Source organism: Osmerus mordax, chromosome 8 (genome assembly GCF_038355195.1).
Source record: "Osmerus mordax isolate fOsmMor3 chromosome 8, fOsmMor3.pri, whole genome shotgun sequence".
Lineage (NCBI taxonomy): Eukaryota > Metazoa > Chordata > Actinopteri > Osmeriformes > Osmeridae > Osmerus > Osmerus mordax.
In genome coordinates this window covers 14,134,954-14,146,973 of record NC_090057.1, presented here as the reverse complement: position 1 = coordinate 14,146,973, position 12,020 = coordinate 14,134,954, and the positions used below count along the sequence as shown (strand labels likewise).

General features: G+C 44.9%; 1 protein-coding gene across 1 annotated transcript; it reads right to left on the bottom strand.

Annotated features, from left to right (window-relative positions):
- Positions 1-9,200: 9,200 nt before the first annotated feature.
- ccdc25 (coiled-coil domain containing 25) lies at positions 9,201-12,020 on the bottom strand. The gene is made up of 9 exons (XM_067241863.1): positions 11,834-12,020; positions 11,435-11,482; positions 11,285-11,324; positions 11,026-11,077; positions 10,851-10,926; positions 10,562-10,665; positions 10,260-10,462; positions 10,012-10,057; positions 9,201-9,873 (listed from the first exon to the last, which is right to left on the bottom strand). Exons 1-9 carry the CDS (start codon positions 11,856-11,858, stop codon positions 9,844-9,846), a joined length of 624 nt encoding a protein of 207 aa, XP_067097964.1. The 5' UTR covers positions 11,859-12,020; the 3' UTR covers positions 9,201-9,843.

Below are 12,020 nucleotides of genomic sequence, written 5' to 3'. Positions count from 1 at the left end.
CGGGACCAAAGCAAAGAAAACAAAAGACAGCCCACCCTTACCTGTCCCAACTACCAACCAAACAATACTGACTAACTGGCGCTCGAGCAGAACACCCTAACCAAAATACAGGGGGTGGTCCGCCCAGTTCTAACCTGATGTGTTTAGACAAGGAAGTTACCCTACGGGTGACGTAAGCCCAGGGCGTCTTGCCTAACACACAAGGTGCTTCCCCTCCTCCCTGGGAAGACAAAAGAAATAAGGTTAACAAAAAAATAGGTTATCAAACAGTGAATTACAGTACAACACAAAACAGTTATCAACTAACGGGTCTCTCAGGTTTCCACAACCTTCACAGCCAGCACAGCCAAACACACCAAGAAGGAGCTCTCCAAAGGACAAAAAGGCCGCCCCCTTTGACAGGACAAACAGTGATAGATATACAGCTGAGGGACGACGGGATTGGATAACGGACAACAAGAACCAGCTGGACAACGGGTAACGGGAGGGAGGAGTCGTTGGTTGATGAGTGGTAAAGAGGGCGCCACCTGTAGAGAATGGAAACAGAGCAAAGCAAACACGCACACACAAAACACATGACAGGACTGGGGACGTAACATGGGAGAAGTTACTCAAAAGTAATATATTACTTGGTACTGTTCAGTAAGAGTAGTGTGATTAAGTTAAACATTACTTTCTGTACAAAGTAATATTACTTTTAATAGTAGCGAGTTTTACTTTGTAAAAATTTGCAAGAACATTTGACAGTACAAACACAAAATAGTGTTTCTTTAAGGTTGATTCGTTAATCCAATGAACAGTCACCCCCATGAAACTGTTATTGTTAGCTGTCCATACGTCTGCTGTAGTGGCTACATATTCAATGCCATTTAAGGTTTTTCTGAGTTCTCTTCATTTCGTCGTAAGCTTTATCCAAGTCAGCCGTAAATGTCTTTCGATCGGGTAGTGAATGCTTCCTTGTTGAGATTGGTATTTTGCTGAAAAGTTTCCTAAATGCAGGCGACTCGACTGTTGACAATGGCCTCATGTCTTCCACAACAAATCCAGCAATTAGTTTGTTTAGCTCTGCTGGTGTCACCCCAAGGCCTACATTATTTAAATTTGTCTGCTTGGCTGATGATGAACTAGCAGCCACTTGTTGCAATGGGTCGCCATCTCTCTTTAAAGTTTCACTAGCTTCCAGCGTTGTTTCTTTGGGTACAGTTTCGAGGTGTTTTTTCAATTTCAGGTTCTGGAACCACTCACGCACTTAGCTCGGTGGAAGCTCACATTGTCCCAGATGACGACGTGATTGATCCGCTGTGGGTCATCTATATGGCCAAGTGGTACCAGCAGGTCATGGAGGCCATCCAGGAAGGCGAGCAGACGGGCAGTGTTATAGGCCCCTAGGTGGGCATGACAGTGCAGGATCCCATGGTGATTCATTGCAGCACACTGATGTTCCCACCACGATGGCCGGGGACCTCAACAATGGCCCGCTGGCCAATGAAATGTCTGCCCCAGCGTCTCCTCTTCACCAGGTTGAATCCAACCTCATCAATGAATATGTATTCCTATAGCTCATTAGCTGTGTCATGCTCCTGTATCCGCTGAAACAGACAGCATGAGAATGCAAGATATAGTATGGACAATAACTTGTATGTAACAGTATGGCAAATATATTTCGTACCTATTCTCCATCCTGAAGATTCTAATGATGGCAGCAACTGTGAAGCGGCTGAGATTTGGTTGGACCCTCTGGCCAGCCTCCCTCATGCTCAATGTCACGGTGAGTGGTGGGGTAGGACCCAAACGCAGGGGAGTCGGCAGGCATTGTCGAACAAAAGGGTTTATTATTCAAAACTGGGAAACAGACAAGGTACTCACAGGGACAAAGGGTAAATGACAAGAGAAAGACTGGACACAAAACAGGAACCTAAATACACAGAAACAAACAAGACACAGGTGGACACAATGAAACTAACGAGAACTGAACGAGACACAGGTGAAGACAATGAGACAGGGAAACACTAGGGCAGGGCAAAACCAAAAACATAGGTGCATGGCAGTGGCCGTGACACTGAAACCATGGTTGAGCACATGGTCAACCAGGTGGCCCGAATCTCATTAGAGACAACCGTTCTCCTCCTTCTTCTTCTTCTCCTCTTCCTCCTCCTCTTGTCCTCGTCCTCTTCCTTGTCCTCCTCCTTCTTGTCCTCTTCCTCCTCTTCCTCTCCCTCCTCCTTCTTGTCCTCTTCCTTGTCCTCCTCCTCCTCTCACTCTTACCCCTCTCCTCCTCTGGTCGTCGATATGTTCTAAGTTCTCCATTGTTCACCAAACAAAACCTCAAAGGCTCAAAGCACTTTTATGCTGCAGTCCTGATCGCAAATTGCTCACCAGACCTAAGTGTTTAGAGATTTAAATAGTTGTGTGTTGTAGGTTGATGCTTTGATATTTTACTTGAGAAGTGTGTGCAACAACTGAACATTGTGTTGTGTTTTGACAACAAGGTGATGTGTAATTGACATCAGAGTGTAAACAAGGAAAGTCAGAGTCTAATGCAGATAAGGGAGTGTGAAGTAGTGCCAAATTGGGTCGAGCAATTGGTACATGAAGTGAAAGTTGTGAAAATTGTGCCAAATTTCATCTTTTTGTGTGTTAACAATTGTGAAAAACTGTAACTGCCCATTTAGTTGTTTTTTTGTGTTGATCTCGTCTTTGTCATCTTCTATTTGATTTAATTATCACCCGATAACGGACACCCCTGCAGCCAATCAGAATCGAGTATTCACCCAGACCATGGTATAATAACCCATGCAAAACAGTAAAGGTAGCATACTGCAGAATACATTTATTCTTAACATGTAATATTTCTTTCAACAATATAACTTTCAACTTTCTTTCTTTCAATATTTGGTTTCACTGTGCTCTTTCACCAGTTCAAATTCCTTTGTACACTGTACATTTGGCAAATAAGTGTAACAGGCTTAACATACAGTATACCTATCCTGCTATCTTTCACAGATGAAAGTACATCTAAGAACATGTAAAAAATGACTAAATGTAAACATGCTATGGAGTTCAGACAATAGACAAGTGTAATGTTCAGTTACATGGAATAGACGGAGATGTTTGGGGAGAAGGTTCCTATTTCTTGTATAGCAATGGTTTTGTAGACTGTGTATAATACTTTAGGTTAATAGTTTATGATAAACAGCTATTATTCACAGAGCTGAGCTTCAGTGGAAAGCTATGGAACCATGGAGATGTACATAATGTAGAATGAGGTCATAAACAAGAACTTTTGTGAAATGCCATCATAAGGCACTGTTAAGTGGTAAATGGACTGCATTTATATATGGCGTTTTCTACCTTAGCCGTACTCAAAGCGCTTTACATTTTTGCCTCATTCACCCATTCATACTCACAGTCACACATATCGACTGCAGCAGAGCTGCCCATCGGGAGCAACTTGGGGTTCAGAGTCTTACTCAAGGATACTTCGGCACATGGCCTGGGAGGAGTCGGGAATCGAACTGCCAATCTTGTGATTAACAGACGACCCTCTCTACCCCCTGAGCCACCTGTTGCCACCCTTCTGTTGCCGTGGAGATTGCAGGTAACATTCCAAAACCGGGTATAAACTCTGATTAGACTGCCATTTTGGCACACAATATTCTAAAGAATAGAGACAATGCCAACTCTCATATATCAACGATGACATCTACTGTTAATTATCCTCGCTCTGCAGGTATGTTCTTTTTATTTACATTTTAAATCATTTACAATACAAGTCCAAAATAAGTACAAACATAATTTTGAAAACAATATAGTCATTATTGTGTCACTGTGTTCTTATTTAAAGCTTCCTAAAATACAGGTGTCATTTTGTCTTCTCAGAAGTTGGCTGTGGTCAGCATTCCTCCTCTGTTTCTCTGCTTTGTCAACCTGCAGGGACAAAGAAGTCCCTGCAGGTTGACGCCCTACAAAATATTCTGGATACATCCCATCTGAGGATGAAGACTCTTCAAGTGATAAAGAGAGTGGTGGTCCCACAAGGAAGCTGACCAAAAGGCAAACAACTGCTAGCTTCTGGGAGAAGAGGTTAGCCACTGAGAATACATTTCTTAGCTCCTCCTCCAGTCAGTCCATCCACTCAGCCAAAGAGATTCCAGCCATTACAAAACTCTTTCAGAGCCACTTAAATACATTTGATGATAAGAAACAACTTCTTCTGTTATAAAATTAAGTGAATCCACCAATCAGACACTAGTACAGACCATCTCCTGTCTGAGCCTCTTAAACCAATGGGCCAATGGCCAGAAACAATAGGTGCGTTCGAATGCATGCAGCGCCGGCGTCGCCTGCAGCCCGGCTGACATGAAGCAGCCAATGGCATTCTCAGCTTCAAGGCAGCCGGCTATAGCCGGCTGTCAGCGCAGCCGGCTGTCGGCGCCGCTGGCGCTTCATGAAGTCAAACGCACCTAACATCTACCATCACAAGGTATGGATTAACCCTGCCCTCAAGTCAGCTAATCAAAAGCAAAAACAGGCCAGCTCAACTGCAGCCAATCAAATCCAAGCAGGGCAATCAAGCCAGCTGGTCAATGAGATCCAAGTCCGGCCCATGATGGCCAATCAGAGCCAAGCCTGTCCCTCATTTTCCAATCAGGCCCAACCTCGGTTCAACCCCTAACCAAGCCAGTTCAGCAGCTCCATTCAGCAGCACCATCTAAAACAAGCCCCTCCCAGCCACTGCTGAAGTCCAATGAAGAGAGACAAGGGAGCCCTGTATGGAGACCTAGACGTGGGTCTCCATACAAACACCATAGGGATACTGAGTCCCAGCGCCAGACCCACCCCTGAGCACCTGGATCCTGTGGAGGACATGGAGGTGGCAGATCCGCTCCCCTCAGAGGAAAACACACCCCAGCTTGTTTCAGAATCAGGCGGCCTATCATGATGAAGCATGGCAATCAAGCCAATGGGCCAATCAAAGCCAAGCCTGGCCCATGACATCAAATCCGACCCTAGCCTGGCCCATGACATCCAATCAGAGCCAAGACTGGCCCATGACGTCCAATCAGAGACAAGACTGGCCCATGCTGTCCAATCATACTCAAACCTGGCCCATGACATCCAATCAGAGACAAGCCTGGCCCATGACATCCAATCAGAACCAAGTTTGGCCCATGTTGTCCAATCAGAGCCATGCCTGTCCCATGACATCCAATCAGATCCAAGCCTCTCCCTTGATTTCCAATCAGGTCCAATCTTTGTCCAACCCCTCACTTAACCAGTTCAGCAGCTCCACTCAGCAGTACCATCTGCAACATGCCGTGTATGGAGACCTAGACGTGGGTCTCCATTCAAACACCATTCTGAGTCCCTGCTCCCCCTTGAGCACCTGGACCCTGTGGAGGACATGGCGGTGGAGTACTCCTGGCAGATCGGCTCCCCTCACTCCCAGACCTCCAGGCCCAGGAAGAGGAGGAGGGAGGAGAGCATGAGCCTGACCCGGGACCTAGCTGGTTACCCCTCAACAAGAAGAGAAGGTTCTAGAGCCTGCATCTTACCTGGGAGGGTCAGAGACTATAGCAGCCCAGACTACCGCACTGTGGTGGCAGTGATGGTTTGCAGTCATTGCAAACCTCACAGACTTTCGTAGTATAAGTATCTTTGTAGATTTAGGTAAGATTACACGTCTTTATAGATTTCTTTATAAATAAAAAAAATGTTACGTAGTGTGTTCAATTGTGTTTTTTTGTGTAGAATGAAACACCCCTTTAGACAGCCACACACACAGGAAGAAGACAAACCTGGTACCTAATACCAACTGCTTTCCCTTCTCACTTGACAGTCAAAGTTTCCATCTCTCCCCTCTCCTACTGTTCCTCTACAACAACCACTGCAGCCAGTAAGCTTCCTAGAGCCGAGGAAGAGATGTCAACATACAGTCTCACACACCCCAGGTGTCATTGTGTGTGAGTGTGTGTGCATGCGTGTGTCCAATAGAGCGCCCCCTAACCACCCTTCTTCTCTCCTGGCCTACATATCTGCCCCTTGGAGAATAGAACCATCTGAGAGCTACACACACACATAGGATACACACACACATAGGATACACACACAGCTGCGTTTAACAGCCCTGTTTGCTTTGGTTGGAGTGTCCAGCTGGCCTGATGTTGGGACCACAGTGAAGCAGCACATCTCCCATGTTAATGTGGAGATGCTGATGGTGGGAGGGAGAGAAAGAAGGTGGAACAGAGGAAGAAATGGAGGAGTTGTTGGGGAGCTCCACTCAGCTTGTCCTCTGGAGACTGTGGCAGTGACTGTGTGTGTGCGTGTGTGGTCCTCTTCCTCTGTCATTCCAACCACCAGCAGTTGTTAGTTTGACCACTAAGGGACTGGTTGTTACCACGACCACTATGGGGGCCGTTGTTACCATGATCACCAAGGGGGCAGTTGTTTCCGTGACTACCACAGGGGCAGATGCGTGACCACCATACCGCCCCATGGGTGGTAAAAATGTTATTGTGACTGGAGTCAGGAAGGTAAAACAAGCTGCAGAGCTGCTGACATGAGCCACCACAGACTCCCTTGCATGGCTGGGGAACTTCCCTCTCTCTTGTGTGTGTGTGTGTGTGTGTGTGTGTGTGTGTGTGTGTGTGTGTGTGTGTGTGTGTGCGTGCGTGTGTGTGTGTGTGGGTCTATGGCCGGCGCCAGGGCTGGGTCTACGGTTGGAAGAGGGTCCCTGGATGGTTCTCTGGATGGGTCACAGGCTGTATCCCAGACTGAGGCCTTGTCTATGACTGGGTGGCTCCCTACCCAGGACTGGGTCCCTGGTTGGGGCTGGGTGACTGGGGCTGAGGCTGGGGTGCATGTTTCCAAACAACACAAAAACAAACTGTACGGGTAGAGATATAGGAGATGAGAAGAAGAGAAACAGATTTGGAGAGAGGGACAACAGAAAGAGGGAGTGGGGGAGTAGAGGAGGAGGGAAAGAGAAGGGCACTGTCCTATGCGGACATGGGTCATTATTTCCACCTGTGTGAGTGGGTGTGCATGTCCTGCCAATGAGGCCAACGCCCTCCTTGGCTGAATAAAGTATTTTTCCCTCACGCTCTTTTATGTTTTAACCTTGTGTAGTCTGCACAGACAGGGTTGCCACCAGTCCAATCACAACTTCGGTTTAATTAACTTATAGCCACTGTTATCCAAAGAGAAGTCTGGTACGGGGGTAGATTTGAACCAGCAACCTGTTGATTACAGTCAAGTGCTTTAGCTACTGAGCTATGCCCTCCCCTGGCTTCTAACCCATCACAAAGGAACACATATCCTTGCCTGGTTTCTTCTGGTAAATATGAAGATAATTGGTCATGACAGGGCTGGCTGGCTAGTCTGACTGCTGTAGCCTGACAAGTCTCAGCTCTCCCAGCCTCCCTGCCAGACTCATATTCTGGGTGATTCCTGTACCCTTTAGCCTTCCCGCAAATTACATTTATTCCACCAAAACATTTCCGTGACATACAGGCTACAGTCAGCTGCTAATTGGCCAGCGTGGAGTTCATGGTTATTTAGTCCAAAACAAGACCGAAGAAAACGCCTCAGAATGAGAAAACCAGGGGCCCTTAGCTTTCATCTTCCCATTTCATATACAAGCATACTCAATGAACATTTAAGACAAAGAATAATTCATCTTCATTGCAAAATGGAAAACAATGTGGTCTTGTCAAGCCTTCATGAAATGTGTGTAGGTTATGTCAGAGGCACTTTCAGAGCGAACAAAAGTAGGTTTTTTAATGTATGTGACAGAGATGTCAAAGCAGATTGGGAGAAAAATGAAGATGGAGTGAAAGAGAGAAAATGTGAATGTCATCTCACTCATTTCTCCCTGTATAGACCAAATATTCTAGATAAGAAGACGCCATCTTGTGGTGCAGAGGGAACATGTGCACTTAAGCTTTTTTGTTTGTTTACTGTAATAGGTCAAAGTGGGACCTGCATTGAATGTTCTAAATAGTTCTAAAAGTCCAGAGTCTCACTTTTTGATTGTTGTGCTGTAGCAAAGGACCACCATCAACAAGAGCTTGTGTCTACTCCATCACAGGAAAGCAAGGAGGTGATTATCATTCCTGGAACCACATAGAAACTGGTTATGGCTAACAGACCAGCCATAATAAAGAAGAACCATATGTAGAAAATATGCCTTGCAAGAGCAAATGTACCTGCAGTACAACAAAAGTGTACACTGTGGAATTGAATTGCCTTTCCCTGGCCTGTCTCCAGTAATACTGGCTGAGTTGGTGTTAGCTAACAGCTAAATCTCATTACGACTAAGTAATTCCTCATGTCAAAACCAGAAATAATGAGTTTGTATTAATATCTGGCTAAACTTTTAACACCCAATTACATGGGATTGTATGTTGAAGAATGTTACATAACTGCAGAATGTTACATTGGGTCTTACAGACAACAACAAACTAATGTGTCAATATCTCAGTTCAACTAACTTGAAACCAGCATGGAAATAATTACTTATGTCTGAAATGCTACTAAATGTTTATGCTGCCAACTTGATTTTTCCGTAATCAATTATCCAAAATAGTAAGCCTGACTGTAACATTTAGCTTTAGGTATACAATGGCAAATCTTATTTCAATGCCCAAACCATGAAAGGATTCATGGGTCTCTGCACACATTCTCTGCACGCTTCACTGAAATATTTGGATGAGAGAAACAATGAATATTTAACAGTTTACATCGACTGAACACAGAACCATCTGACTTCTCTTGTCTGAGAAGAAAAGCTTTATTTGTTGCAGATTTCATGCAGAGGAAGCAAGGCCTCTCCTTTGTGTTTTGGTTCTTGTTGGCAGCCATGTTTATACAGATGTCAGAGAAGCATGCCCTCACTAACTTCCCCTATAGAACACACTCCTCGTGTAGCTTCCTTAAAGGCCTCCAATAGCCTTCTGCAGGACACAACACTGCTTTGGCCCGCTGAGCCGAAGCCAGCCCGATTATGGTTCAACCAAAGATTGAACCTACGGTATTTGCACCAAGATGTCACACTTAACACTTTTGGCTGTCAAGGTAGACAGGGGAACACCCTCTGAAGACCACTGAAAGGAAGAAAGGATTCCTTTTTCCTGTTCACTGTCATCCATTATAATGTAATGTCTCAATAAAGAGCCATACAGAGTCAATACAACCACATGTTAAACAAGGGAACGTTTTATTTTGAATTTGAACATAATCATATCAAATCAAATAGTGAGGGTGAACCTGACTCCAGGGCTTAAAGACGCAGCCGGAATCTGGGGTAGAGGGCAGCAGCGTCGCTCAGGCAAACAATAACAAACCAACAACAACAGGTGTTCCTGTACATACTTAGTGACCATAGATGGACATACTGGTCATAGGGCCATCATATACATTCATTCATAGCATTTCATAAACAGGCATGCAACGGTGTTGATTTGAAGAGTTGAGCGATGATTATGTAGCATAGGACTCAGTCTAACTCCTAGGATCATTGCTGAACCGTTTTCTTTCCGTTGCTAGGGACAGTGAATCTTTTACCTGAATTTCTTTACCGTATCACTGTCATGGCAATGTCCTGGTGGTAGGCTCAGGAAAGTTTGATAGGGAGTTAAGCAGCACGCACGCACACACACACACATCCCAAGTTGCTATTGGCACAAGTCCTGCTGTGTATATACTGTAGCGAGGAGAGTTTGTATCCATCTATGTACAATGTCAGTGCTGCACTGTCTGAGAGAACAGTGAGAGTACCCAGCAACGTCAGTTAGTAGATGAAGCCGTCTGTCTCTAGGATGACACATGACCCCCCCCCCTCTCTCACATGAAGTCATCTGAGTCATTGCCATCCTAAAAAGAAGAGAAAAAAGACGCTGTCAGAATCACACTAATAGATATTCGTCCCTGATCCTTGAAGCATGATAAGTGAACCGCTTGACCATTCATCCACTATAGGAATAGGAGTGTTTGAGTGCTATTCAAACTCACCTCGTTGGTTGTCATGTTGTCACTGTTCATGAGTGAGGAGTAACTCCTGGAAAAAGATAGGTACCAAAATGACAACAAGCTCATATGTTCCCTACTACATAGAAATTGAATGAGAAGGACAGCATCTAACTTAGTCCACTTTAGTTTAGTCGTGTTAACTATAAAGACTTGACAAGTTGAGAGAAACCTCAGAGAGCCGACTGCGGCGTCAGATATCCGCAACACGTCTGCTGACTTCCCAGACTCACTTAAGCTCGTCCATCTCTTTTCGCCTCTTCATCTCGTCCTTCTCCTTCTTCTTCAGGTCTTGTATCTGGGCCTTCTTCTCGTTCCTCTCCTCGCGGTCTCGGGACTCCTTGTCTGCTGCCAGATCGGGGAACCTCTCGTCTTTGGTCTTCTCCAGCCTGTTGACGATCTCGTTCACCTTCTTCTCCACGGCCACGAGCTTCACCTGGGGCAAAAAGTGGTTACAGAACGCCACCGACACATCAAACACGACATTGTTATTGTTTTGAAAGAAGTTTCTAGACTCATGGGTGAGATGACCGACCTCCTTGTGCCTGTGGAAGCCTATCTGTCCGACGTCCATTTCTCCTGTCTTTTTCAGGTTGGCCCAGGGCGTGTACACAACGTTGATGTTGTTCATCTTGCAGCCTGTGAAACACACCTCTGAATGAACTAGGGGTATTTCTGCGTTCAAACTCGAAACAAGTAACTGGGTGCACTGGAGCGTGACATGCAACTCATAAAGCTACTGTGTCACTTTGTCTTAGTATGTATTACTGCTGTCACATTTTCATACAGTTCATACATATAATGAATATGTATTCGTTCATTACCCTGGATGCTGTTGTTCTTCACCAGCTGTGCACAGTCGATCAGCACCTCCTTGGGAATGTCATCTATCGTCAGTCCCTTTAGTGGAGAAATGGAAGATAAAAGTTGCAATGTGAATCCAGACATACATCTGCACACCAAATCAAAGCATTGACAGCAGCGATGTCATCTCCCTACCGTAGGCATTCTCAGGTAGACATGGGCCGAGGACAGTTTGTCCACGTGAAACCTGCGGGTGTCATAACACAGTCCTAGCATCAACAGGTGGGTGTGCTGCTTGAGTTTAATGACACCTTGTGGATGAACTCAATACTGCTTGGTGTGTCTGATAGATCAATGTGTACACCTGCCTTGGATGTATGATAATGAAATGTACATGACAACTCAGTATTAATAGACATACTCATTCTATACTATGAGCTACATGGCATCTTACCAGATGTCTTCAGGCCAGCCGTACTTGATTAGGTCTTCATCTGCGGAAAGAAAAAGCAGTTTGAAGTCCACCTGTCAATCTGTGTGTAAATGTTGTTCTACTATACCACTTTGCACTCTTATGTAGTGATATATGTGACCAGCAACGCACTTTCGTATTTATCCTTCCCCATGTAGATTGTGTATGGCGGAGACACAACTGAAATGACAAAGAAAGACTGTCATTGGTCAACATGAACACTTGTAGACAGGTCACCGCAATAAATATATACACACGTCTAGAGCCACACAATTACGTTTGGCTACTATTGTCAATGGAATTTAAGGATGTCGGTCAGATGTCGGTTCAGACCGATTTGCCTAATGATATAAAAAGCTGGCTCCTGTCATGGGCCATCAGGGCATGGACTGTATTTGGCTAGTACTGCACATGACTGACAACTAGCTAAATGGTTTACAACAATACAACGTAATTGTTTTATTGCAGAGTATAGCAAGATAGCAACGTTGGCCACCTAGCTAGTGGTTTAAGAGACAAGACTAAACTTACCAGCACTCGTAAAATAAAACACCATCCTGCATTAATGTGAGTAACAAAAGAAGCTATCCTAAAACAACATTTAAATCACAGTTAATGTTACAAGATTGTCTAAATCTATATCTAACTTAGTTATTGCCTGATAAAGAGAAATAAAGCACTTCGGCGTGTACAATTCACGGAGGAAGTTGTTGATAGT

Coding starts and splice junctions, on each gene's coding strand:
- ccdc25 (XM_067241863.1), bottom strand. CDS start 11,858: ATGGTGTTTTATTTTACGAGTGCTG. Junction 11,078..11,284: donor GGCTGGCCTGAAGACATCTG/GTAAGATGCCAT, acceptor TGACACCCGCAG/GTTTCACGTGGACAAACTGT. Junction 10,058..10,259: donor AAAGAGATGGACGAGCTTAA/GTGAGTCTGGGA, acceptor ATCTTTTTCCAG/GAGTTACTCCTCACTCATGA.